This window comes from Blennius ocellaris (assembly GCF_963422515.1).
Source record: "Blennius ocellaris genome assembly, chromosome: 6".
In the NCBI taxonomy this organism is placed as follows: domain Eukaryota; kingdom Metazoa; phylum Chordata; class Actinopteri; order Blenniiformes; family Blenniidae; genus Blennius; species Blennius ocellaris.
In genome coordinates, this window is record NC_137655.1 from 24,108,974 (window position 1) to 24,135,896 (window position 26,923).

Here is a 26,923-nt window from a genome sequence, read left to right on the forward strand (position 1 = left end):
ATCTAAAAAAAAAAAGAGAGAGAGAGAAAGAAAAAAGCTCTATCATGGTCGCGGCCATCTTGGATGTTTTGCACCCTCCAATTGGACCAGCAGGTTACATGCATAGACCTAATAAAGAGTAGATGACACAGGCTGCTGCGGAGCAGCTAATATGGTGGCCATATTGGTCCAGTCGTAGAGTCCGTAAACACAACTCATAGCAGCAGAGAATCAAGACACCAGAATACCATGTGAGGTATTTCTGGATAAATAAGTGGACTGTAGAAAGCAGGGCTCAGGGGATTATTTTCACAAGTAAGATGGAACATCACTATTGTTTGAATATTGCGAATACAACCTTATTGTTCTGAATTTATGTCCACCAGTGAACTCAGTGTCATGGGCTAGACTTTGTTTACAGCTTGTTCACCTACTATTAGTGGAACGGACTTTATAAATCATATATTCCACAATACAGACTGAGATTACAACTGACTCAAGAACGCTATTGTAGAAATAAACCAAATATTGCAGGCATAACATGGACCAGCACATTTTACCAGGTGACACCGGCTGGACACACACACAAAAACCCATATATATATATATGTGTGTAGCCCGTCTATTGCCTGCAAACAGATAGAAATAGGGCCCTGAACTCATTAGCATAAAAACAAAAATAATATTAGTTTTGGATTTGAAAATAAAGAGTACCAGGAAACAATCAATGGCAGCCGATGATGGTAAGTAGAGTTCAAGGTTTTGTTTTTTCACCTTTAACCTCCAAACAATTCACAGCCAAATATGACAAAGAAATCTTAGTAAAACTTAACAAATAAGATGCTACTTTATTACAACCAAAAAGAAACATTTCAACAATAAACAAACAATCATGAAACCTCGGCTAAGCCGGCATAAAAGTCTTTCAAATCAAAATAACCCGTTGCGGGCCAGTTAAGTGGGAGTTCATGGGGAAAAATAAACTCAGTCTTGTTCTCCCAAACAAGTGGAATCAAACTCCAAGAAATACCTTCTAGAGGTGGTGAGGTGAGTCGGTGGTACATGTTGGAGCTGGGGCAGGAGCAGGATGCAGGAGGTGGTGCAAGTTGGAGCTGGGGGCAGGAGCAGGATGCAGGAGGTGGTGGCGAGGGGCCGCTGGGGTCCCACGTCGCCAGAGGAACTCTGAGCCTCTCGGGGGCTCAGAGCGCTATCTGGTGACGGCTGGTCGTCTTCGGAGGGAAAACAGTTCAGTTGCCGTTGAGAGCTCGGACACACGCTGCGAGGAGTGGACGTCTATTCCACCACTGCTCACTTGGCTGATGGCAGTACATCTACAATGAAGTTCTGGGCTAAAACTTCAGCCATAGTTCACTCAGTCCACACTTTGCTTGGTCAGCAAAGAACTCCCCCTCTGGCTGCTGTGTCCCCCTCTCTGCTCTCTCCCAGGCTGGTGCACCTGCACACACTCCTCACCCACCTGTTCTTCTGCACCCTCCGGCTCACCTCAGCTTCCCTATTAACCAATGAGCAGCCATCAGGCTGCAGCCATCTCTCCACCCAGAAACATCACATTTAAGAAATACACAACATGAAGTACACAAATAAACAGTTGAATACGCAAAATGAAATACATCAAACATTCAAATAAACTTTTACATGTTGTACCTTTTTTAACAAACCAAAATAAATGTATTTGAATCACGTTTTTATATATGTTAAACTTTTTATCCCACTACCAGGGGCATATATTTATCAATGTTTTAATATGTATTAATATTTTCCACTGGGCTACACCTATATATATATATATATATATATATATATATATATATATATAGAGAGAGAGAGAGAGAGAGAGAGAGAGATAATACTCTATCAATTTTTAATACAGAAAGATATTTATTTAGTAGAATAATGGAGTATTTGATAATGTTACTTCTTCCTGCTCCTTTTCAGGCAATTTAATTGCATATATGAGATATGTACTGTACATGTGTCTGTATGTTAATATGTGTGTGGGTATACTTAAATATAGATTATCTATTTTCTCTGAATATATTTTTGCAAGGTATCATTTTATTTTTATTTTATTGTCATCATAGGCTCTCTATAGATGGATTTATGTGTGTGTATATACAGACTATGAATATTGGTACGTATGTGATTGTACGCATGTGAAGTGCCATATGCCTGAAATGAATTAATAAAAAAAATCTAGAGTTTGTTCTGAATGACAACTATTGTGTTGTATCTTATGCATAGGTTTGCAATGCACTTACTACAATGGCTGGGTAGTGCACAATCTGCTTCTGCTTCATATATTTGTGTGTGTGTGTGTGTGTGTGTGTGTGTGTGTGTGTGTGTGTGTGTGTGTGTGTGTGTGTGTGTGTGTGTCCCCGTGTTTTATAAATTACCTATCATAGATCACAAATCAGAATATTCTATTATAGTTTGAAATACTCCAAATCGTGTGTCCAGTATCAGAACTACATATATGATGTTTACAGGAAAGAAAACCAGGTGAAAATCAGTTTAGTATTCAGCGAGTTATGATTGATTAAAGTTGCTGACACTTCATGAAGCATATTAGACTGAGCGGAGCGGCCGACCGGGGCAAGATGGCGGCACCGGACCTCGCCAGAGCGGAGTAGCGGTTTGCGGCGTCCACTCTTTATTTTGTCTGGTTCCATGTGACTCAAACCGCAACACGCATGACAACAGTATCATTACGCCACGAAAGAAAGTAGTGCCAATTTCTCAACTCTGATTTTATAAAAACCACGGGATTAAAAATGGAGAACTTTTGACATCGAGCTCGGGTCTCATGTATGTTTGTAAGGTAGCAAAGAGATTGTAGTGCCTCAATGTCGGAACGGGATAAAACGATACGGCTTTCACTGTATGGCCTTAGACGACCGGACCAAGATGGCGGCGTATTTTCTGTGCCACGGCAGCCAATTCGGCGTCTATACTCTCTATAACGTAATGTCTATGGTTTCGTTTCATTGTTTCTCCGCCTTCTATGCGCGATACTGAGCAGGAAATAGTCTAAATACACACAATCATTCACACGCACACACACACGATCTCTCACAGACAACAAGCACCAAGCGACGGATGAAATGGCTCCTTCTATTACTGCTCTTTTCCTACTGTGTTCAGCATTCAGCGGTTCTACAGGTGAGTGAGTGAGCGTGTGTGTGTGTGTGTGTGTGTGTGTGTGTTTACGTGTGTGTGTCCGTGTGTGTCTGCGTGTCCATACTGAATGGTAATGGAAGTTGACTCTTGACATGCTCGAAGTTTATGATCTCAATTTGGAACTAAAACTCAATCTCACAACAAAAAATAAAATCAGATTCACTCTTCAAGGTCCAGCTTTAACAAAATAAAACTAAATTAATGTAATAAGACAGCACCCTCAGAGATACTAGTTAAACACTGTATACAGTTTATCGACAAAAGAAGAACAACATCAATGTACATTAAAATGTAAATAAACTAGAAAACTTCAGATGACATTTTACCACTTGCTGCCAAATAGTTGTATCATCATTCTGCCAAGCAATGGCGGTGTGTAAAAAGTGTGTATAAAGTACCAGTATTAATGGAAAAGTCTCAATAAAGCACCTGTAATTGTGAAAAGGCTCTCAATAAAGTACAAGTAAAAGTTAAAAAGTATCATTTAAGTCCCATTTACAGATTAGAAATATAATAAAAGGTGCAAGCAGCATTGAAGGTTTCCTCACACACCCATGCTCGTTGAAATGTGCATGCCAAGGTTTGGTGTATGTCAGAGTATGATAGAAATGTGGGATGATTTTATGTCAAAGTGTCAAAAGTGTTCAATAGAGCAGAGTTACACATCACTTCCCGTTTCATGTCGAACAATCAGAGTTTTGGCAGGCTGCCATGGCTATTTATGCCCTTTAACTTTTTAAGCCGAAGAATTTCGAAACCCTTTTTATCGAGAAGTACAGTTGTATAAACAAGCCAAATTTGAGATCTCTTAGATTTACCCTGTAGGAGAAATTCAACTCAAGAACTTCATCGTTAATGACAAATGGCAGACTTCCTGTTTGGTTTAGAGTATGGGTGTTATGACATTTTTGTGTGTCCTGATGTGCTTCATATCCCTATCAATCTCATAAATTATATCACAAAGTTTAGGGCCATGGTATTTAACAATGTAATTCCTTAAACTTCCTCTGAACTTCCTACCAATAGGTGGCAGTACGACTGAATGGATGTGTTTAGGGCAGCACTGTAGTGGGACATGTGAAGTTTCTTCTTCTTCTTCTAATGGTTTCCAGCAGCCTCTACACAAAAAAAGTGTAATGCTGCCCTCTTCAGTTCAATAGAATCACTCCACTTTAGACTCTCGAACGGAGGTTGGTAGAGAGAAGATAGCTCACAACTGCCTTATCTACTAAATGTGAATTTATACTAAGGGAAAACATAGATTTAACTGAATTCAAATTCCCCCTCATCTGAACAAGATGGCGCCCATGTGTGTGGCTTGCCATCTGTCTCTCCCAGTGATGTGTGTGTTTATGCTGTTTATCTCACTTTTTACTCGGGATGTCGACTCTCTACCGGTGTATGATCGCCAAACACTGCTGGAGCTTCAATTTCCTGCCAACGACGTAGTAAAATGATGGTACAAAATACAGCTGCACGTCTTTTAACTGGCACACATAAATACGATCACATTTCCCCCATTTTCACTGGTTGCCTGTACAATTTAGAATCCATTTCGAAATTATTTTATTTGCTTTTAAATCTCTAAATGGTCTCGTCCCGACCTTCCTCTCTGAGCTCCTACACCCCTACACGCCCATTCGCTGTCTCAGATCAGCTGATCAGCTGCTCCTGAGGGTGCCAAAGACCAAAGGAAGCTCAGAGGGGACCGTGCATTTGCTCTTGCGGCTCCAAAGCTGTGGAATGATCTGTCTCAGCACAACAATGTGAACAGAAGTTTCCTTCTTCAGAACCACAAACTCATTTACTTGGCTACTAACATGACTCTTGTCCATCCCCAGCAGGCCCAATTGTATCTCTGGTTGCGAGAAAAGACATAATGGAACAGGGGACTAAACTAATGCAGCAACACTCCTATTCTCCAAGCTCACCTTGCTAGCAAACTGACAGACAGATCTCAGAAAAATTGCTTTTCCCTCCCTCTTTACAAACTCCCAACAGTCCTCCAAGATGCATTTGGCTGCAGAATTATGCTGAAGTCCTGCTAGTCTGGCCCAGTACTGGAGTCCTAGCTTCTGCCTTCTAAGTTTTAAAGACATTTCAACCAATAGCACAGGTATGGGTGTGATTCTAAAAGCTCCACTGCAAACTCTTAGGGCTTTTGCTTGAACTCTGTCCAGCTTTCCTAAAACGGTTTTAGCTGCAGCAACAAATACAAAACAACCATAATCCAATGTTGATCTTATCATTGCTCTATAAATCATGAGCAGAGTTGACCTATCTGCTCCCCAGTCACTGCCAGCCAAGTTACGAAGCACATTGATAACTTTTTCACACCAGGCAACAGTCTTTTATATGCATGCTCCATGTTGGCCTCTCATCCATCCACATTCCAAGGAATTTGAACACTTTTACCTTTTCTAATGGGTTTCCATATAAACACAAAGTTGTTTGGGGAATTTTCTTTTTCAGGCCAAAGATCATATAATTACTTTTATATGCTGAAATCCTAAAACCCCACATATAGAGTCAAAGTCAAAGTCAACTTTATTTGTCAAATGTGCTGATATGCATGACATACAGCCCAGATGAAATTCCGGTCCTCTCAGACCCAAAGTGCAAAGCTTAATAATATATTAAGATAACAATATAAAGACTTAAAAATCTATACATCTAAAATCTATACACCTTATAAACATATAAACGGTAAAGTGGCATGTACAATGTCTCTTTTTGAGGTAGAATGTTCATTTTTGAGTGGGGGGCGGGCATAATGTCAGGTGCCGGAGGGGAGGGGGGGTGTAAGGGTGACTGTGGCAGGGGGCAGAGGGGGGAGGGGGGGCAGAGCAGGGAGGGAGTTGAGTCTCCTGACTGCCTGGTGGCAGAAACTATAATACCTGATCAAAGGCTACCTGGGTTTGCTTAATTAAATGTTCCATATTTTTACCCTTGCACCAAATAACACCATCATCTGCAAACAGGGATTTTCCAAAAACTAGATTAAAACACTGAGAAATACTATTTATCATTACATTAAATAAATGGGACTAATTACAGATCCTTGAAGCATGCCATTCAAAATACTAGCTGTTTTTGATATATGATTTTCTATTCTTACCTGTATTTATCTGTTATGAAGGACATCTTTAATCCATTGCAACATTCTTCCCCTAATGCCGGCATGAAAAAGTTTAAACAGCAAACCCTCCCGCCACATACTGTACAACTGCCACCACAACCTCTCTGCTAATCATTGCCCTTCAAACATCTCAATCCAATACTGAAACAGAGTCCATGGTATTTCTATCAACCCTAAATCTGTTTTGATAGTTCACAAAAAAACAGTATCTTCTAAAAAATAGACAAGTCTATTAGTGACCATCCACTCCATCATCTTACACAGCACTGAAGGCAATGCAATAAGTCTGTAAGATGAGGGAGGGGATGGATCCTTTACTGGATAAAAGACTGGGATTACTACTGCATGTTTCCAAACCTTTGGTAGCGCCCCAGCTTCCCAAATGTAGTTAAACAAGACATGAACCTTTTCCAGCTCTGGATCATCTCGAGGCTGCAAAAGCTAATAGCTTGTCCCATCCTGTCCTGGTGAAGTATTAACCTCAGCTTCCACTGCATCTTTAAGCTCCTTAAAAGAAAAATACACATTAAACAAACTGTTCGTATCTTCATTGCACTTTAGCTTCCAATTATTATCTCACAGAACTTCATTTCTAATTCTCAGGCTATCATCCCCCAAAAACTTAGTTATGAACATCTTGAAATACTTCTTTACACATATCAGCTTTTTCTTTGCTAAAAACAGCTTCTGTGCTACGTCAGTCACTGCCTCCATGCGGTTGCCTTTTAAAAAAAATTTTTTTAACTATAAATTACCGTCTGCTTGTGCTTAGTTTGGCTGGTGGTGTGAAGTCAGTTGGAAAACTTTGCTCGTACTGAACGTGGTGCTTTTGAGAAGAATACAGTGAGCAAGGCTGATATATTATTTCCCTGTTTGCCTCCACTGGATGTTTACATGAATTACCAGGTTCACACAGATCATTAAAAAATGTACAGTCTTACAGACCACTTACACACATATTTCTGAACACACAAAGTAGCCTATATTAATGTTTATTGTATGTTGCTGTTCATAAAATAAATATATTATGAATATTACAAAGCTTTAAGCTTTATATACTTTATATACTGTATATAGTTTGTTGTATATAAAACATTGAATCTCAATTCTGAGGCTGTTCTGTAAATAGTTTTCAAATAAACATGTATTCTCCTTCCCAACGTTCATGCAGCCTTTCATCTGCATCCATTTTTCTCTTCCTGGACATTTTGGGATCATATGTATTTCTCAATTGTTCTTGTTGAAAATTGCATTGCATACACCAGGTAACATCCAGAAAATGTTCAGCGAGACAGTGAGTGGGTATGACTTGAGAAGAACACTACATGTCAAGATTCCTAAAGTGCGTATGACTCTAAAGAGCTTCTGCATCACAATCTGTGGAGTAAAGAGGTGGAACAGATAAAGCATCCAGATCAAACAATTACCAAATATAATTCAATTTAAGAAGATATATAAGGGATTGCTATTTCAGAAGTACAGCAGTTTATCTCTGTGATGTCTTTGTCTTTGACAGTTTTTTCACAATCTTCAGTGCAATTGGAGTGTTAAATTAAGAGTGTTTGAAGGGTAGGAATTAATATTTTTTTTTACTTCTTCCTACTCCTTTTCGACATACAGATGTGAGCAAGTGGGATGTGATGTTTCATAGTTTTGTTTTTCTTTTTTTCTTTTACCAAGTTAAATTGAAATGTCTATCTTTTCCTTTATTTTTATTTGTATGTTCAAAATAAAGTTAAATTTATTCATTCATTTATTCATTCATTCATGTTTATACACTGCAATCTTCATGGGTAATATTTATTTATTCATTCATTCGATCAGGACAAGACACCTTAATGAACAACTGTACACAAATGGTAAATGTGCCAGTTTGTAGCAAAACTGCAAATTTCAATCTTTAGTATAATAAAAATACAATCGTGGTGCATTAAGGGAACTGTAGTTTATGGTCAATGCAGTTTTACAAAGATGTGGCGAGCTTGAAGAAACAAACCTCGCCACTTGATGAAATGATATTTTGAAATGGGTGCAAAAGTGCATAAACAACAGTCAATGTAATTTTTTTAAACTTTTTATTTTTAATTTTAATTCTTGGCACAGCTCCGCCTGGGGCTTGTGCTGCGGCTGGAGGGAGCAGTCGCACTGTCCACCTCTCAACCCGCCGTGTGGCGCACCTCGTTAGTATGGGGTTATATTTGTGCCAAAATTCTGAGCGAGCGATGGGAAAATTTGAGCGCAAAAACATTAATTGTGCAAGCACACTAATAACATTTTGAGGAAATATTTAAATTGCGCAAAGACAAACTTGAGATTGCGCGCTCAAAAATCATTTCTGCGCTCAGATTCTTCCTCTGCGCTCAACCTCTCTCTCTCTCGCTCGCTCAAATCTCTCCACCTCCGCTCAAGTCCTGCTGTGCGCTCGCTCAAAATGTGTAAAGCCCAAATGTGACAGACACGGTTGTCCACCAATCACAGAAATTTGGGGCGGGTGTTGAACTCTGATTGGTTGCTTCGGTTTCTGGAAGTGCCTCATAACCAACGAAGAAGAAGAGGGAAAAACAAACTGCGAAGGAAAACAGAAATAAGGAAAACTAAAGATAATGATCCTGGATTACAACATGTTTTCCCCCGCAGTTTGTTTTTCCCTCTTCTTCTTCTTTTTCTTCTTTGTTGGTTATGAGGCACTTCCAGAATCCGAAGTAACCAATCAGAGTTCAACGCCCGCCCCAAATTCCTGTGATTGGTGGACAACCGTGTCTGTCACATTTGGGCTTTACACATTTTGAGCGAGCGCACAGTAGAACTTGAGCGCGGACATGGAGAGATTTGAGCGAGCGAGAGAGAGAGAGGTTGAGCGCGAGAGAGAGAGGTTGAGCGCGAGAGAGAGAGAGAGGTTGAGCACGCAGAGGAAGAATCTGAGCGCAGAAATGATTTTTGAGCGCGCAATCTCAAGTTTGTCTTTGCGCAATTTAAATATTTCCTCAAAATGTTATTAGTGTGCTTGCACAATTAATTTTTTTGCGCTCAAATTTTCCCATCGCTCGCTCAGAATTTTGGCACAAATATAACCCCATACAGAACTACTTCCCTGTCAACAAAGGCACATGTAATTACCGCATTGTTTCCAATAGATGCTCACCCCAAGGGGTGCACTTGCGCGTCTATTGAAAAGAATACAGTATTTATTTTAAGACAATCAGACCTTTAAGCCCTCACGGGCCATATAAAATAGCGTGCCGGGCCACATTTGACCCACATGTTCTCCATCATTCAGGACTGACTCAGGCAAATGAAAGGGTCAGAAACGGGACTTAATTGAACTTTTGACTATTGACTATTAATTGAATACCTAATTAAATAATTTCTCATACAAATTTGAGATCATATCCTCTAACACAGTGTTTTTCAACCTTTTTTGAGCCAAGGCACACTTTTTTCTTTGGAAAAATCTCGAGGCGCACCACCAACCGAAAATGTTAAAATTTAAAACTCTGTAGCCTATATTAACAATATAAAGTCATTCTCATCAATGCTTTATCAACAGGAATCAAATAAATACAGAAAAAAGTATTTCCCAATTTCTTTTTTTTATTTGTACTCAGTGTGAAAACCAGACCTAATGGATGAACACAGAGCTGATATCCTGGTTAGACTCTTCCTTTTCAAAAACTTTGTAACCTTTTTAAAGACATTTTAGAATTGTACTAATTTTTATTTTATTTTTTTTTCTTTGGGGGGGGGTCTTCACTGTGCAGTTTTATCAGCACTCCTTGGCAAACCGATTAACGTCCACCTGAGTTCCTACAACATGAATCTGGTGCTGAAATGGGATCCACCTGAAGGAGCCGTCACTGGCCTGCTCTATACAGCTAAGTACAAGTCAGTCAATGTTTTCTTTCTTCATCCAGGCTTTAGGATCTGCTTGTATTAAATATTTATATTACAAATTGCAACAACAGTGTTCAATTTGTTGGAAATGCCTGTAGAATTTGCAATCAATCAATTAATCAACTTTATTTGTACAGCACATTTAAAAACAACCAAGGTTTACCAAAATGCTACACAGTTAAAACTAATAATGATTTCTGGGGCCTCAGTTATAATGGTTGCTGAAGCACAAAATGGGTCCTGAACGATGCGTATGCCACTTCCTTTGCAAAGTTTGTGATTTAAACAAACTTTGCGGGACAATGTGTGTACCGGTATGCAAACTTAAAACCTTGCGTAGCACATTTTGGGGACCAGTCTCCTGGCAGCGCTGATGAGGTGCAGAATTGAAGCCACATTCACCTCATACATTTAATATCTTCAAATATCAGACTTATTGAGCCACATAATCATTAACAGCCAAGCTACAGTGGCATAGATGTTTCTTTAGTGGAACATTACTCTTGATCAGCAGCACCATGTTCATATGTCATAGTTTCATCTTCAAATGATACAGAGCGCTGGCTAGAACTGATTGATTATCAATTGTGACAAATAGGACTTTTCCATCAGAAAGAACCAGGAGCTAGTTCAGGGCCTGTGCCATGGCCAGTTTTTAAATGAACACCGCCAATGAACTGGTTCTTTTTCCACCATTAACGGAGTCAAGCGAGAGCCACGTCATAACGTCACTCCAAAATGTCATACGTCACTGATTTCGCCGATCAGCACTGGCAGCGCTCATAGAAGAACGAGGAGACGGACTGTAGTTATGTTTGGTCCGGGTCACGACATCAAGTCTGGGCCCGAACCTCGCATGCCTTCTCGTCACTCCATTGGTGTTTTTTCACGTCTGTCTCCGTCCGGAGCCGCAGAGTGGCCAGAGAGAGAGATTTTGGTTTTTAGTTGCTGATGAACCAAAAGTATCGCTTCATTATAAAGTTCTGTGGTAAAAAAATAGTGGAGCATCTCTGTCACGGCTGGGAGCCGACGTGTGGAGTGTCCTGAACCCAAAAGCAGACCTCAAGCAGAAAGTTGTTTGCAAACATCTATATTTTATTGAGGGAACAGGGAAAGGGGAGCTGGAATGGTGATGGGACCCGGGGAACTCCGGGGAGCCTCTTGGAACCGGGACGGGACCCGGGGGAATCTCAGGGGGCCTCCTGGAACCGGGACGGGACCCGGACGGGGAACTTCTAGGGACGGAACTGGGACGGGACCCGGACGGGGAACTTCTAGGGACGGAACCGGGACGGGACCCGGACGGGGAACTTCTAGGGACGGAACCGGGACGGGACCCGGACGGGGAACTTCTAGGGACGGAACCCGGACGGGGAACTTCTTGGGACGGAACCGGGACGGGACCCGGACGGGGAACTCTTGGAACCGGGACGGGACCCGGACGGGGAACTTCTTGGAGCCGGGACGGGACCCGGACGGGGAACTTCTTGGAGCCTGCGTCGGAACAGGGCTGGGAACGGGAACCACCCCGGGGAGGACACTCACCCCCCGGGGAGACAACACCGACTCACCTCCACACGGAGTGAAGACTAGGCAATCCTCTGGCACCGGACCTCCTCCCTGCAGGGCTTAAGACTGCTTGACAATCAATTAGCTGATTGCCTGCAGGAGTGCCAGAGAGGATCCGGTGCTGGAGCGAGGTGTGTGACTCCTGACAATCTCGGAGCAGAGCGCAATGAAGTCTGCATTGCGCTCTGCTCAGCGGCTGCAGCGGCTCAGCCTGCGGTCATAACGTGAAACAAGACATGAAAGTGAAGTTATTTAGAATGACGTTGCGATGAAAAGCATGAAAACAATGGAAAACTGCTTCTAAATTCTATATCACGCAGCTGAGAGTGCATGGGAGGAGCTCTGCACCTTGAGAGCCGTGGTGCTGCGATCATTCCCTTCTATTATTATTTTCAGGGAGCGACTGATTACATCGTTCAATGCTTTATTTACATTTTTTTTCTCCATAACCACTGTTGTTTGCAGAAAGCCGGTTTGCGTCTCCTCCGCCTTACAAGTAGCAATAACCCAAGCGGTAACTCGGCCCCTACACGAGGACGCGTCTGGCTCCAACCTGGTTCCTCGCTGGCCCAGCAATGAAGTGGAGCCAGCGTAGCCCAAGTTTAGCCACGGTTAAGAACCGGTTTGGGCGGTGGAAAGACAAAGAACTATTGCTAACTCCTGGCCCTGGCTCCAAACTAGCCCCTGGTTCTTTCTGGTGGAAAAGCCCCCAAAGTGTGTAACAATCAGTCTAACAGTAAATGCATAAATAGCACAGGGACAGCCATGCGTAAAGCTGCAGCGTCGGGAGCGACACTGACTGGCTGTTGCTGGAGATGTCTTTTTCTTTTCCGGCTCCTTTCACTAGGATTTACAGCTATGACGTACAAGTATACTAAACTGTATGAACAAGGTAAGAACTAAAGTCAGTCTCTGGGAAAGTCTCATGCAAAAAAACTGCAATTTAAATGATTTACTACGGAGCCCCAAAAGGGACACCGGAAGAAAAAATAAAAATATATCTTTCTCGTGCGCACACAATCTGGTGTGCATGTCAAAGTTTTGCTTGATATCAGGGGACAGGTGTCGTGCCAAAAACGTAATATAAAAATATAATTTGCAAACATATTGTAGCGATCACGGAGTTGCTCGCTGCAGGGCATGATGGGAGTTCAGGTTATCATGTGTTGCCAGAGGTTATTAAGGGTTATTATTAGGGTTGTTGTGTGTGTTGACTTGTGCTTGTGTTGTGTTTTTGTTCCTCAGTTCAGCTAGTTAATTATTTCGTCTAGTTTAGTTTGGCTTGTTAGATGTTGGTGGGCAACAATGAGTGAGAAATGTGTTGTGTAAAGTGTCATCTTGCTATGAAGTTCCGGTTGGGGGTGTTCATGTCAAAATAAAAGCCTCTGGTGATCAGCTGCCATAAAAGAATCAGACTCAGAAGACTCAGAGCAATTCTTCCACGGCGCTCACCACAATATGATTTGCACAGCCCACTAACTTTATTAATAGAAGAGCCAGGTGGTTCATACTTGCCATGCTATTCAACAATGGTCTGAGATGTAAATATAACTAGTCACTGGTTGGCTGCACCTAAAATGGAGAATTTGGGATGGGGTGTGCTAATTCTGGCAGAATGCATACTAAGGCAGAGTGATATAATTTTTTAGTTTATGTTTATGCCACAAAGTTTTTTCTTTTTTATTTCAACAACATACCCACCTTCAAGTGAAGCACAAGCCTCTTCTTGTTTGGACTTTTTCTTTCTTTTGCTAGCTCCCGAATCGTATTGACGTTTGGAAGCCATCTCTCTCTCGCTCTCTCTCTCTCTCTCTCTCTCTCTCTCTACTCTCTACCTGGAAACAACTGCCTGCCGGCCCGTCTGACCGCTGATTGGTCAGATGGTGATGCTTCGCGCTTTCAATCATTGCATCTCTTTTTTTTTTCTCTCTCCCTCTCCTGCCTCAGGCTGACTTGGTGGCGGTGTTCTACGCGCCTCTCGGCAAAATGCAGGCGCATCCTTTGCGCATTTGCAGAGAATGGTGATACTTTATTGAACCCGAGGGAAATTCAATTCACTTGCGCAAAATGGGGGCCCCCATGGATCGCGGGGCCCTACGCACAGCGCGTGTTCTGCGTGTAGGGAGGGGCGGGCCTGATGGTATATACTACTACATTCACCTGTTTGAGAAAAACTCAGTTTGAAAGCTGCAATCTCCAGTCTAGCTTTCCACTGCAGCACATACTACGCGGCACCTTCTTACACTCCTCACTCATTCGTGCAAGGAGAGGGAACGACGTATTGAGTTTCTGGGCAATGCGCTCCCAGGTCTGCCTCTTCCCTTGTGCAGTGGTCCCGGGACCCAGTTTGCCTCTTTATATGGTTTTATTTTGCTTCACAAGCTGCTCTACTAGCAGGCACTGCTCTTCTGTCCAGTTGGGCTTTGTAGTTTTTTGGGGGGTTGCCATTCCAGTTTGTTCCGTTTGTTATTTTCATCATTCTGCCAAGTCTAATCTCTTTTTATAAGAGCTCCACCAATCACAGTAATTGGTGACAGCTGCGTTGTGTCGACCATTACAATCAAATGCATTAAGTGGAACAAATAACCCGCGTGGACAGAAAAGATGGCAACATTTAAATCGTAACATAAAATCGGCATGTGAATCAGGTAAGTTCAATATATTTAGAGTTGTGTACAAATCAAATTATTTATCCGAGTTTCATAAAATAGACATAAAATAATTTTCATGATTACACATTTTCAGTAGCTACAGCCCAATAGATTTGATGGTTAATGTTACTCTCCATTCATTACTGCCCGTATTCACAGAGCATCTCAGAGTCTCTTAGAGCTCCTATCTCAGCCTAAAAGTCCCTTAGCAAGGAATTCTTAGCTTAAAAGTGACTCAGGAAGTGTCTAAGAGTAACTCTTAGCAAGGAGTTGAGTTATTTTATTGAGGAGGTGTGGTTGACCCCGTTGCTATGTATGATGCAGTCGGCTGAGAGCTGTGGTTAGTTGTTAGAGAAAGATAGAAAAAAGTGCATTGTGCTCCGAGTTATGAATGGAGAGTAAAATTAACCATCAACTATCTTGGGCTGTATTAAAAATGTGTAATCATGAAGATTATTTTATGTCTAATTAATGAAACTGTGCGCAAAGAAGATCGTTCTTCACGGGGGTGGTGTTGGGGGGGGGGGGGGGGGGGGGAGTCACTTCCGTACACGTTCAATAACATAACGTAACGATCTCACAAGTCCCTGCAGAGTGTCGGAGCAGAGCCTAGCGCACAGGGTGGATGACGATTTTGACGTCACACATACTCAAGTTTCACTTTCACTTTACAGCAGAGAGCATAAGGCCTGTGGGCTTTTTGTTTTTTGACATTTCATTGTATTTTGAACTAGAATATTTAATTAAAATTGACTTTATGTTGACATTGTAACCATTTTCAATGCTACCTGTTTCATCTTGAAAATATCGGCAATTTCATTACATACACTGTGGCCAAAACTGATGCTATGCTGCAAACAGAAAGCTCCAATGGGATGCAAAATCCCAAGCCCCACGACCAACACTAAAGTTGAGCAGCAAAGACAAGAAAAAAAAGGGAAGAAAAAAAACAACCAGTGCAAAGCTGACCACACTAACAGCAGATGATTCATCCAGCCGACATATTAAAATATTGAGGGCGAGTAGTGAATCACTGACCAATCAGCAGACGGCTCCTCAAACTCAGACCCATTCCATAGTCCCAGGTACCCCGATGGAGGGGTAGCGGAAAAGCGAGCGCCTTTGCAGCGGTTGTTTCCGGAAAATCGCAAATTCTTGCGGTGGTATGCAAACCGTAATGGATGATACCTGTCCATTCCAGCACTTTTTGGGTGGTGAAAACGGGGCTCAAGAGACAAAATGCGGCTACGGCTATAGCCCGGCTAGCCGTAGCCGGGTTACTGAGGCAACATGGAGATGCTATCCGAGGTCACGTGACAACCGGACCGCGTTGTCAGTCCGGTTCAGAGTTCTAAATGGATGTCGGAATATACAGTCAGAACTCTGGTGATCGTGCAGATGTGGTTTAGTGGCACAAGTTAGTGGTTCGGATGCTAAATGTGGCCAAATGTGTGTGCGTTATCTAATCCCAGTCAGATATTGGCACGAGTGGACAGTGGATACGTGCGACGGGTTAATGAAGGAGAGAGAGAGGGAAGAGAAGATAAGAACAGTTCTGGCGAGTTTCAGGCCCAAGACTCAGTTCTCCACATAGGGATCAAAGTTAGCTTTGGGAAGCTAAACCGGACCTCTTGTTTCTGAGGTGGAAAATGGGAGTTTTTGACGGGAGTGCGCATGAACAGCCGTTCAGTTGGGGCCACAGTCACTTGTCTGTTATTTTTGGGTCGGAATTTGCCATCCTAAATCCAACTTGGTATTCAGTTGCCGAAGTAAGCTTCAGGTTGGCAGGCACTGGGAGCTGCACAGGGGAGGGGAAAGAAGCTGGAGGGGAAAGAAGTTGGCTTGCAGCTGGGGGAGAGGAGATGGATCTGCAGCGACGCAGTCCCGTTGAAGAGAATGTTGGAATTGCCATCAATTCCGCGCGTCCGTTTGGTTATGAAGAAGAGTCGAACCGTTGTCTGGATGAATTGCAGGAGTCTTTATTGTACTGAATGCATTCAGGGCAACCATACATGCACTACAAGAGTACAGAATAGAAGCCTCGTGCTTTGACGGGGCAGCCGATTTATACAGCTAGGCATTGACCGTTGACTTCACGCGGACCCCGTATTTGGTATCAGAAGGTATTTCATGCTTGTGATTTGTTACAGTCATATAGTGGCCGCTACATAGGTCATTGCGTACGTCATTTGGGCAGCAAAGTTTTTTCATGAACAAGAACTGGTTTGAGCCGATTCTTAAGACGGCGAGTACAACCGAAACCGAAAGTACCTGAGGATATGAAAGGACAGAGCTAAGACTAAAAAAGGGAATCATGTGTTGACCCTTTCAATCCCCCTTTTGAGCTTGTCAAAGCTCAACACAAGGAAATGTTCCTGAAAAATAAAGACACGAAAGATATATATATATATATATCCCTTTTGGGCTTTGTCAAAAAGTGTAACAATCACAACTTGTCAAAACATCATTCTGAGACCTTATATTCAGGTAATTACTTCAATCATGATTCCTTATTATTGGTAATCAGAAACGATAGAGAGAGAGAGAGAGAGAGAGAGAATTATGGAGGTGGTTTGGCACACCACTTGTTGGAGAGGAGCACTCCTTCTCGCTCTCTTGGTGAAGGGAGGTCTTGCACCTTTTCCTTCCTGGGGCGTCTTCCGATCTCTCGTCCCGCCGAGGATCAGGGTGGACTACCTGATCCTTGATGAGCCACCAGAGGATTATTCTGCCTCCTTTGTTGAGGTGGTCTTTGGTTCCTCAGCCGAGGAGGTCCGGTCCTGCTGGTCAGCAGGTGTTTCACGGCGTCCGGTCTCTTCAGCCGAAGAGGGAAGCGCCGTTGTCGTGTGGGATAGATGGTACCAGGTGTCTCCCTTTCCTTGGAGTCGGACTGCATGGGAGGTTCTTTCGGTGACGGCGAATGGTCCGGTCCAGCGAGGTTCAGACCACTTTCGTTTCAGGGATTTCAGGTACACCTGTCCTTTGGGCAGGGCTGGTTGTCCTGTGACGTCAGCGACTGCAGCCTCGTCTGGTTTCGGGTCACCTGGAAGATCAGAGAGTCTGCAGAATTGATTAGCAACTTCTCTCGCTTGTGCATTGATTTTTTCATTTGTGTACGTTACCAGTCGAGTCTGGGGACCTGGAAAAGGTCTACCCGTGCATGCCTCAAAAGGCGTCTGTGTCCTTGTCCCACTTAGGGACATTCTGACTGACATAAGTGCCAGTGGTAAAGCCTGCAGCCAGTTCATAGAGGTGGAGTGAACAATCTTTCCCAGTTTGTCCTTCAGAGTGCGGTTCATCCGTTCCACCAGTCCCTGAGACTGGGGATGATAAACCGATCCGAACCTATGTTTGAGTCCCAACATTTTCTCCACTAATTGAAGATGTTTGTTTTTGAAATGAGTTCCATTGTCTGATTGTATCACTCTGGGGAACCCGTGTTGCGGGATGTAATAGTTCACCAAACACTTGACCACTGTGTTGGCGTCTTCACGCCGAGCCGGATATGCCTCTGGCCACCCTGACCAGGCATCTGTTAGTACCAGAAGGTACCTTTGTCCATTAACTGGAATGAGCATGTCGGTGTAATCCATTACAACAAGTTGTCCTGGTTCTGTTACCTGGGTCTGAGCTCCTTTACCGGGCTCTGGTTTAGTCGTTGGTTTGGAATTGTACAGTGCACACGTCACACATTCAGACAACACATTTTGACATACTTGCAACATGTAGGGATGCCACCAACATTTTTCCAGCCTCCTCCGGACTTCTTTCAGGTGTGAATGTGATGGGCTGTGTGCTTCATGTATCAGTGTTATCAATGTGGATTGTGGGACTGCAATTTTTCCGTCTTTTCTCCAAATGCCTTTTTCATCTTTCCTTGCACCTTTTGATATCCAGCCGGATAGTTCCTCCGGGGAAACCTGGTGCTGTTCCTGTTCTGGTTCTAATTCAGGAAGTGTTTCTGAGGTTCTTAGAACCATCTGGGTGTCAGCTGGTTGGTACCCGGCGGCCATTTTGGCTGCCCCATCAGCTGCGCGATTTCCTCGGGTAATGGGATCTGTCCCATTTGTGTGTGCTTTACATTTGACAACAGCCACTTCTTTTGGTAGATTTATTGCTTGTAGAAGTCGGTGTATGTCTGGAAGATGTCTCACCTGTTCTCCTCCAGCTGTAACAAAATCATTTCTGATCCATTCTGTCAGAGTTACATGTATTATTGTACAAACGTAGGCTGAGTCCGTGAAAATATTTACAGTGCAACCTTCAGCCAGCTCCAATGCTTCACACATTGCAACTACTTCTGCTCTTTGAGCCGATTGTTTCCCTTCAATCTTTTTGCTCACTTTTATGTACAAATAGCCAGTGTCTTGTTCCTGTTCTACCACTGCACATGCTGAAACTAGTTCGTTTACTGTAAGATCTCTGTGACAGCACCCGTCGGTGTAGAGTGTGAGGTCAGGGTTTGGGATGGGTGTCGTGTGCAGTCCGTCTCTGAGTTTGTTTTCTCGTAGAGTCAGTTCTGTACAGTTATGTGGTTTTCCTTCCAACACAGCGTCGGCCATATTGATTCCTTCATGTGTCCATGTGATGTGTGGTTGTGTCAGCGCTTTGTCAATGTCTGTTTGTCGTTTTGATGTCATTGTGAAAGCTTTGCTGTCCACTAACTGAACTAGCTCATGTGAGCAGTGTATAGTCAGTGGATGTTGCATAACAACATGTGCTGTTTTTTGTAGTAATCGAGTTGTTGCTGATGCCAGAGCTTCACACAGGGCGTGTCGTGCCTCATATTGTTCATATGGTGTGGAGATGTACATTAAGACCTTTCTCTCTCCCCCTTGCTTCTGGTGCAACACACCAGAAGCACTGTTTGTTTTTGCTGAAACATCAAGGTGAAAAGGAAGTGTATAGTCAGGGAGAGCAGCATCAGCAGCAGAAGAAAGAAGTTGTTTAAGCGAGACAAACGCTTGTTCAGTATGCATGTCCCAGTCCAGTTTAGCAGTGAGGTTTCTCATGCCTTTTTCGTTTACCAGGCGCCGCAATGTATGCGTGCGTTCCGCGTAGTCTGGGACATGGAATCTGGAGAAGTTGCACAAACCCAGGAAAGAGAGCATTTGTTTGACATTTTCAGGTTTAGGATGGGAAAGAACAGCACAGCGGTGAGATGACAACATGCCAGAGCCGTTACAGGAGACTTCTCGTCCAAGAAAAGTCACGCGTGAGCGAGCACATTGCAGTTTGTCACGGGAGCATTTCAGACCTGAAGCGTTAAGATGAAGTAGGAGATTGTGAGTTGCAGTGAGAGCAGATTCTTCAGTCGGTGCCGCCAGGAGGATGTCGTCCACATATTGGATGAGGAGGACACCCTCCGGGAGTGACAAGGGAGATAGAACCTCACGGAGAACCGCATTGAAAATGCCAGGAGACAGAACAAACCCTTGGGGCAGACGCGTGTAGGTGTACTGAACTCCTTCCCACGTGAATGCCACCATGGGCTGAACCTGCGAGGAGATAGGGACCGAAAAGAAAGCATTAGCAAGGTCAATGACAGTGAAAAATCTGTGTTCAGGGGTCAGTTGAGACAGGGCAGCAAATGGGTTAGGGGTTGGGAGAACAGGCGTAGTTACGTGCGCATTTACAGCTCGAAGGTCATGGACCATCCTGTACTTTCCTGGGCCTTTCTTTACCGGGAGCAATGGCGTGTTCCATGGAGAAGGCTCCGTCGTTGGTTGGAGTACGCCAGCCATCAAAAGGTTATCGATGGTACTTTGAATTGCTAACCTGGCTTCATTTGGGATCGGATACTGACGTTCCCACACCGGGGTGGGGTCGTGTTTCCAGGTCACCGGAGTAGTCTGGACATGGCCGACATCGTCTTTTCCTGTGGACCAAACAGATTCGGGCACGGAAGACAACAACGTTGCAGTGTGTTCGGAGTCAGTGGTTTCACGGCCATGTGATCGTGGGAGAAGATGATGTTCATAAATTACAGAGAATGTTGTGAGATGTGGGGGAACGGGGATGCGATAAGCCTGCAAGGATTTGGAATACATAAGGTCCAATCTGGTGGTTGTACACCAGTCTGTGGCCTTTTCAAAGTCTGCTGCAAAAGGCCCTAGATCTTTGGCGGTGTGTTTGGGGCTGATTAGCAGTGTGATGTGTGGTGCACAGGGTACCATGGGTGGGGGTGGTGTCCGCATCATATACCACTCCTGTTGTTCTGTTGTGAGCGAGATGGATAAACATGCACCCGGCGGACCTACTACCAGGTAGGTCAGGGTCATGGAGTCCATCGAGTCTGCAAGAAATTTGTCAAATGCATCCAAATAACAAGTGTCATCACATCTGTCATAGTACATAGTGCAATGTAGAGGGTCAGGAGGAGGTCTCAGGGGAGAGAGGGTCATCATCCATGGCGTCCAGCTGTTGACAAAATCAGTGACAGACCTCCAGTTAGGTGCGGTGATTTGCACAGCAGCCCAGTAGATGTCAGCAACTTGAGTCGAGTTGCTGGTTTCCCACAACGGGAGCATAAGCGCAGCCTCGTCATCTGAGCAGTTCAATACAGTTCCATCAGGCAATGTCATTTGAATGCCGGCAGAATGGCATTTCAGCAAAGGTGTGAATACAGCCAGTAGGTCTCTTCCCAGGAGATTTACTGGACACTGAGGAGCATATACAAAAGAACAAGAGTGTGTCTGTGCACCCAGCTGTGTGAGAAGGGGTTTTGTGAATTTGCAGGAAGTTGATTGACCCTCAAAACCAGTGAGTTCAATAGATCTTTTGGAGAGAGCAGCCTGGCGTGGCAGTTCGTTCAGAGTGGATGTTCCAGCACCTGTGTCCACCATAAAAGAAAATTGTTGTTCACCGACTGTCATAAGAACTCTGGGTTCCTGCAACCCAAGTTCCGGAACTGGTTCCGGGCCCCGTCATTGTGGATAGCTGCCTCCTCGCGGCGGTTGCTGTTGCTGCGGGGGCATGTGTTGCTGGGCAGGAGCCTCCCATGTGTCTGTCGGCCATGACGGTTGTGGTGGCATGAAATGAGGTTGCATCACCTGATTCTGACCAGCAGGTGGCGGCATCCGTGGAGGACCTCTCCAGCCAGATGCACGGCCTCTCCCCCTTTGCTGGTTGTTTTGCGGGCAGTTCCGGGAGATGTGGCCAACCTGACCACATACCCAGCAGGCGGCGGTGCTGTAATCAACACCTCCAGGTGTCATCTGTCGTTGTGGCGCCGGATAACGACCTCCTCCCCGTCCACCAAAACCTCCGCGACCCTGAAACATCACACTAGACATCACAGGTATTATTGGAGCACTCAAATCGTCAATTTGGGTCGGAGGGGTTTCTTTGGGCCTGACTGGAGCCTGTACTTTCTGTTCCTTTTTTAGCTGCATGTGAAGCAATTTTTTCTGAAGGATTTCAGTTTCCTTGCCTTCCTTGCGGTTTTGATCTACATATCTTTTTAAGTGATGTGTGACGTGCAACTTCCATATTTTCAACGGACGGGCGTTGTGTTCGGGGTCGTCTTGTAGTTTAGTAAGAACCTGTGACGGGAGTCCCTTCTCTACTCCTAGTTTATACATGAGTCCGGTGGTCGCATCCTTTGAGGGGTGTGAACCTGTTTTAATAATAAATTCACTCTCTGTTCGTTGCATAAACTCATCAGCGGACTCATTGTTTTTTAGTTCAAAAGTGAGATCCTCCACTGAACAGGGAGGAACAGGGAAGACGTCCTCGAGGGCTGCTGTAAGGGAAGTGAAGAATGTTGTGGTCAACTGAGTATCGAGAGACAGACTTCCTAAGCCTGAGCGGCTAACCACTGCTTCAAACTGTGTCTGAGTGCAAGCTCTGCCTATAGCTCCTTTCATATCCCCCCATGCAAGTGTCATGCCGGTGCAATGTTTCAGTACCCCATTCAGCCAGCGGAGGCCCCCCTCCGCGATGGGAGGCAAGGCATCCACTATGCCCTGTACTTCTAAGAAAGTCCAGGCCTTGTACGTGCTCACCTGACCATTGGGTCCCATTTTTGTGAACAGCGGAAATTGACTACCTTTGTCGCCTGCAGGTTGTTTTTTTCTGAGACTCATGTCATGTCGCCGTGGTGTGCGTGTTGTAGATTGGGAATCGTCTCCCCATTCTGTGCTTTGTTCGTCGTTGTCGCTATCTGCGTCAGTCTCTGGCTGCTTCATCCTAACCCGTCGTTGCCGCAATGTCTGCTGTAATGAAGCAAGGAGTTCCTGTGAGTCTGGTCGATTACGTGGAGTCTCAGTCTGGGATTGTGATGGTGTGAGCGCTGGAGTCAGAGGTGGTTGTGGTCGGCGGGGGTTGTCAGAAGGAGTCAGGGGACGGGAGGAATGAGCGGGGAGGGGGCACGGTGAGAGGTCAGGAATGCTGTCAAAGGATGCTGTCGGGGCCAAAAGGTGGTCAAGAGGGTAGGAGGTTTGGGGAGGAGTCAGGGTTGATGGTTGTCTGTCTCGTGTTTTGGGTTTGGCATCTGGGGTGGGTGCCAGTAGGTATGGGTAAATTGGATCGGCTGAAAGCTTTGACCTTGGCTGAAGTGGTGGCTTTTCAATCACGTATCTACCCGTGGGAGCCCCTTTGTCATGAAGTTCTCCTTTTAACACACCACTCGTAATTTCAAATGTGGGCATGCACGTGGTTCGGAATGGATTGAACGGATTGGGTGGAATGTCTGACTGTGGTGGTTCGTACTGAGGTGGAGGATCAGTGTTGACGTGTGGTGCAGGTAATGTGGGGTACAGTTCAGAGGAGGGAGGCATTGCATCAACATCAAAAACAGGAAGCTCACTGAGACAGACAGCCGGCGCGCTGAGGGGAGCTCCCCCTCCCTTCTCACTCCGTCTCTTTTCTTCTTCCTCTGAGTCATCTGTTTTTTTTACTTCTGCATCTGACTGTCCCTTATTATTTTTTTCACACACCAGTGCAGTCATGTATAAATTCCTCACAATGCCTTTCCACTCATTGATCTTACTATGCGATACTCTCCTTTTTCTTGCACCCCGAGAGAATCCGACCAGTCCCTTTTCTTCCAAAGATTTCAGCTTTTTCAAGTAACATTGTTCAGCTTTACCGCATATTCCCATCAAACATTTACTTGAACCTTTCCGAGGTATCCAACCCCCTTTACCCATCTCCTCAAACCAATCTTCTGCTTTCTTTCTAACCTTGTCTCGTTCTCTCTTGGTGTAATTACCCACATACATATTCACCGCATTCTTGAATTGTTTTTCAAGATTCTGTCCATTTTTATTATCTACGACATCATATATGTCAAACCAGTCCTCTTCCCTGTCAAATTCACCTTCCATCTTATCTCTCTTCTTCTGACTTCACCACAGTTACGATTTATTACAGAAGTCCCGATTTACTTCCGCAAGACCACACCCATACATACATTTCTCAACCGACAGTTTTATGCACGACTCAGTGATAAATTTCACCTTTTTTGACGCACATGAATAATCACATGCCGATCAGGTTTACTCGATGCCACTGATATTATCGAGTACATGGACCTCGGCGGATCCTTTTTTTTTTTTTTTTTTTTTTTTCACGTGACCCAGCCGTCACGTAACTTCAAGCCCAAATTTCTACACGAATACAATTACTTTGAGTCTGACCGTGACTCGCAACACGGATATCTTTTCCTGCCCTCCGCGTACGGGCCGGTCATACAATAATCTGGTCAGGATCTGCAGTTATTTTTCCTGCCCACTGCTGGGCGACCACAATACAAATTATTTCACACAATAATCTGGTCAAGATCTGCAGTAATTATATTCCTGCCCACTGCTGGGCGACCCATAATACAAATTATTTCACACAATAATCTGGTCAAGATCTGCAGTAATTATATTCCTGCCCACTGCTGGGCGACCCATAATACAACTTTTCCCAATTTCCCATTCAAACAGACAACAGTATTTTATCAAAATTACAGATTACTTATCTCAACACACTGGAAGAGGACCTTGAATTTTTGAAGGATAATACCTTCTTACCTTTTATTTAGGTGGCCGGCCCAAAATCGTCTGTCAGTGTGAAGAAGATTTTCATCCGAAGTATTTACTTCTTCATCACGTCGGGGTCACCAAATTGTTGGAATTGCCATCAATTCCGCGCGTCCGTTTGGTTATGAAGAAGAGTCGAACCGTTGTCTGGATGAATTGCAGGAGTCTTTATTGTACTGAATGCATTCAGGGCAACCATACATGCACTACAAGAGTACAGAATAGAAGCCTCGTGCTTTGACGGGGCAGCCGATTTATACAGCTAGGCATTGACCGTTGACTTCACGCGGACCCCGTATTTGGTATCAGAAGGTATTTCATGCTTGTGATTTGTTACAGTCATATAGTGGCCGCTACATAGGTCATTGCGTACGCCATTTGGGCAGCAAAGTTTTTTCATGAACAAGAACTGGTTTGAGCCGATTCTTAAGACGGCGAGTACAACCGAAACCGAAAGTACCTGAGGATATGAAAGGACAGAGCTAAGACTAAAAAAGGGAATCATGTGTTGACCCTTTCAAGAACAAAAAAAGAAAAGAAAAAATAATCCACGGCTTTTTCTCTTGTCCAGCGAGGTTAGAAAGTCAGCTTGTGTTACCACATGGTTCTTTGTGTCCTCAATGCACAGTTCTGCGTCTTGCTCGATGCAAATCTGTCTTGGAGAGGATTTGGTTCTTCCAGGGCTGGGTTTTTATTCCTGCGCGTCCTGGCCCCTGCTGTGTTCACGACGGCCTTGGCCAATCAGAGCGGTGTTTGCCTCAGAGCTTCGGGGGCAGGTGCTCTGGCTAGTGTTGGAAGTTGTGGATCTCCCTGGCACTGGAGAGTAGTGCTGCGGGTTGAGGAGAGTGTGGCCGGGGGCCCCCTGGTGGGGGTCATGTGACCAGTGGCACATTTTTATAGGGCTGACCATGTGGTCAACCTGGTTCACCTCGTTCCCCTCTCACCCCCCTCATGAGGATGCGTGAACAATGGGTGCCAGGCCCCACATGCATATGAAATACCCACAAAGCCGACAAAACATGACTTTATAACTTGGTCAGATTTATGCGCTTATCTCTTCCGAGTTATCTCCAGGTCAGCTTCGGACTTATGCCCCTCCCTTTCCAGCTGAGATTGTAAATTTTTATTGCAGTATGTAAATGTGTTTTGCATTTTGTTAATTTGTTTTCTGAAATGTAAAAGTGTTTCAGGATTTGTAAATGTGTTCTGGTAATGTCATTTTGTTTTATGATATGTAAAAATGTGTTTAACTTGCGGATCCCAAAGCAGAGACAAAGGCAGGAGGCGAGTTCAAAGGTTTAATCAAAAAACAAGTCGAGAGCAGGCAAACTCCTGTGCAGGGAGAGGAGGCAGGGAGCTGAGGAACTTCGCTGGAGCAGGTAACATCAGGACACGAGGAATAAGCCACCAGGAGGACTGAACAGGAAGGACTAATCTGGCATAGTGCTGGGCTCATCAGGCTTGAATACAGGGGTTGATTAGCAGAGCATTTGCAGGTGTCCCAGTCTGCAGCACCAGGAGCAGTCAGCCACGCCCCCCAGCCACACATTGCTCTGCTGAAAAAACAAAAGAGGAGGGAGCACAACAAAAGGACTCTAAAACATAACAAAATGTTTTGTACAATACATTTTGTAAAAGTGTTTTACATGTTGTAATTTTGATTTGCACCTCTCGGCCACCATATAAACAAGACCATCACCACTAATTTTTACTCATTTCAACCTGCAGTTTCCCAAACCCATCACACCAAATTTCAGATATGTACAAAAAACCCAGAATTTGAAGCCATCAAACTGTTGATGTTTCCTGACTGACGTCATCTTGGAAAACCCGCTGCAAGGGTTTCTGGGATATCAAAGATGTAGTGGCAGGTCCAACCAAAATATCAACATTTTACTGATTCAGGGTGAAAAAAATCCAGACTTTCTCAAAGAAAGAGTCTTCAAGCCACGAGAATAGTCTGAAATGTAGTGCAGCTGATGCCTGATGGTTTTTCCAGTGAGAATCGAGATCTGCCAAGATCCAGTGTACATGTCTTATGACACGGTGCCTCAGCAATCTTTCTGTGATGCTAAAGCCCCGTCTCCACCGCACAGAAAGTACCTGCCTAGACGGGTTTAAACCGCTCCGGCTCGCGTCTCACGACATGTAATGCAGTCTAAACCGCTCCAGACCGCTCCAAAGGCGACCGCTTTTCCCCTCCCCATCCGTTGGGGTGCCGGGGACCATGGAACGGGTCTGAGGTTGAGCTGCTGTCTGCTGATTGGTCAGTGATTTACCACACGCCCTCAATATTTTAATGTGCTGGCTGGATGAAGCCTCTGCTGTCAGTGTGGTCAGCTGTGCTCTGGTTGTTTTTATTTTCATTTTCTTTTCTTTGCTGCTCAACTTTAGTGTTTGTTGTGAAACAGCGACTTGAGGCAGGGGGAGACCGGGGGGAGGGACTTTGCATCGCGTTGGAGTTT

General features: G+C 44.3%; 1 protein-coding gene across 1 annotated transcript in view; it reads left to right on the forward strand.

The window, feature by feature from the left end:
- Positions 1-3,033: 3,033 nt before the first annotated feature.
- LOC308131601 (interleukin-10 receptor subunit beta-like) overlaps positions 3,034-26,923 on the forward strand; it is a 54,725-nt gene continuing 30,835 nt past the window's right edge. Inside the window, exons 1-2 of the mRNA XM_080498385.1 lie at positions 3,034-3,159; positions 10,075-10,198. Of these exons, the coding sequence (XP_080354511.1) occupies positions 3,102-3,159; positions 10,075-10,198 (182 nt within the window). The 5' untranslated portion in view covers positions 3,034-3,101. The remainder of the gene's footprint in view (positions 3,160-10,074; positions 10,199-26,923) is intronic.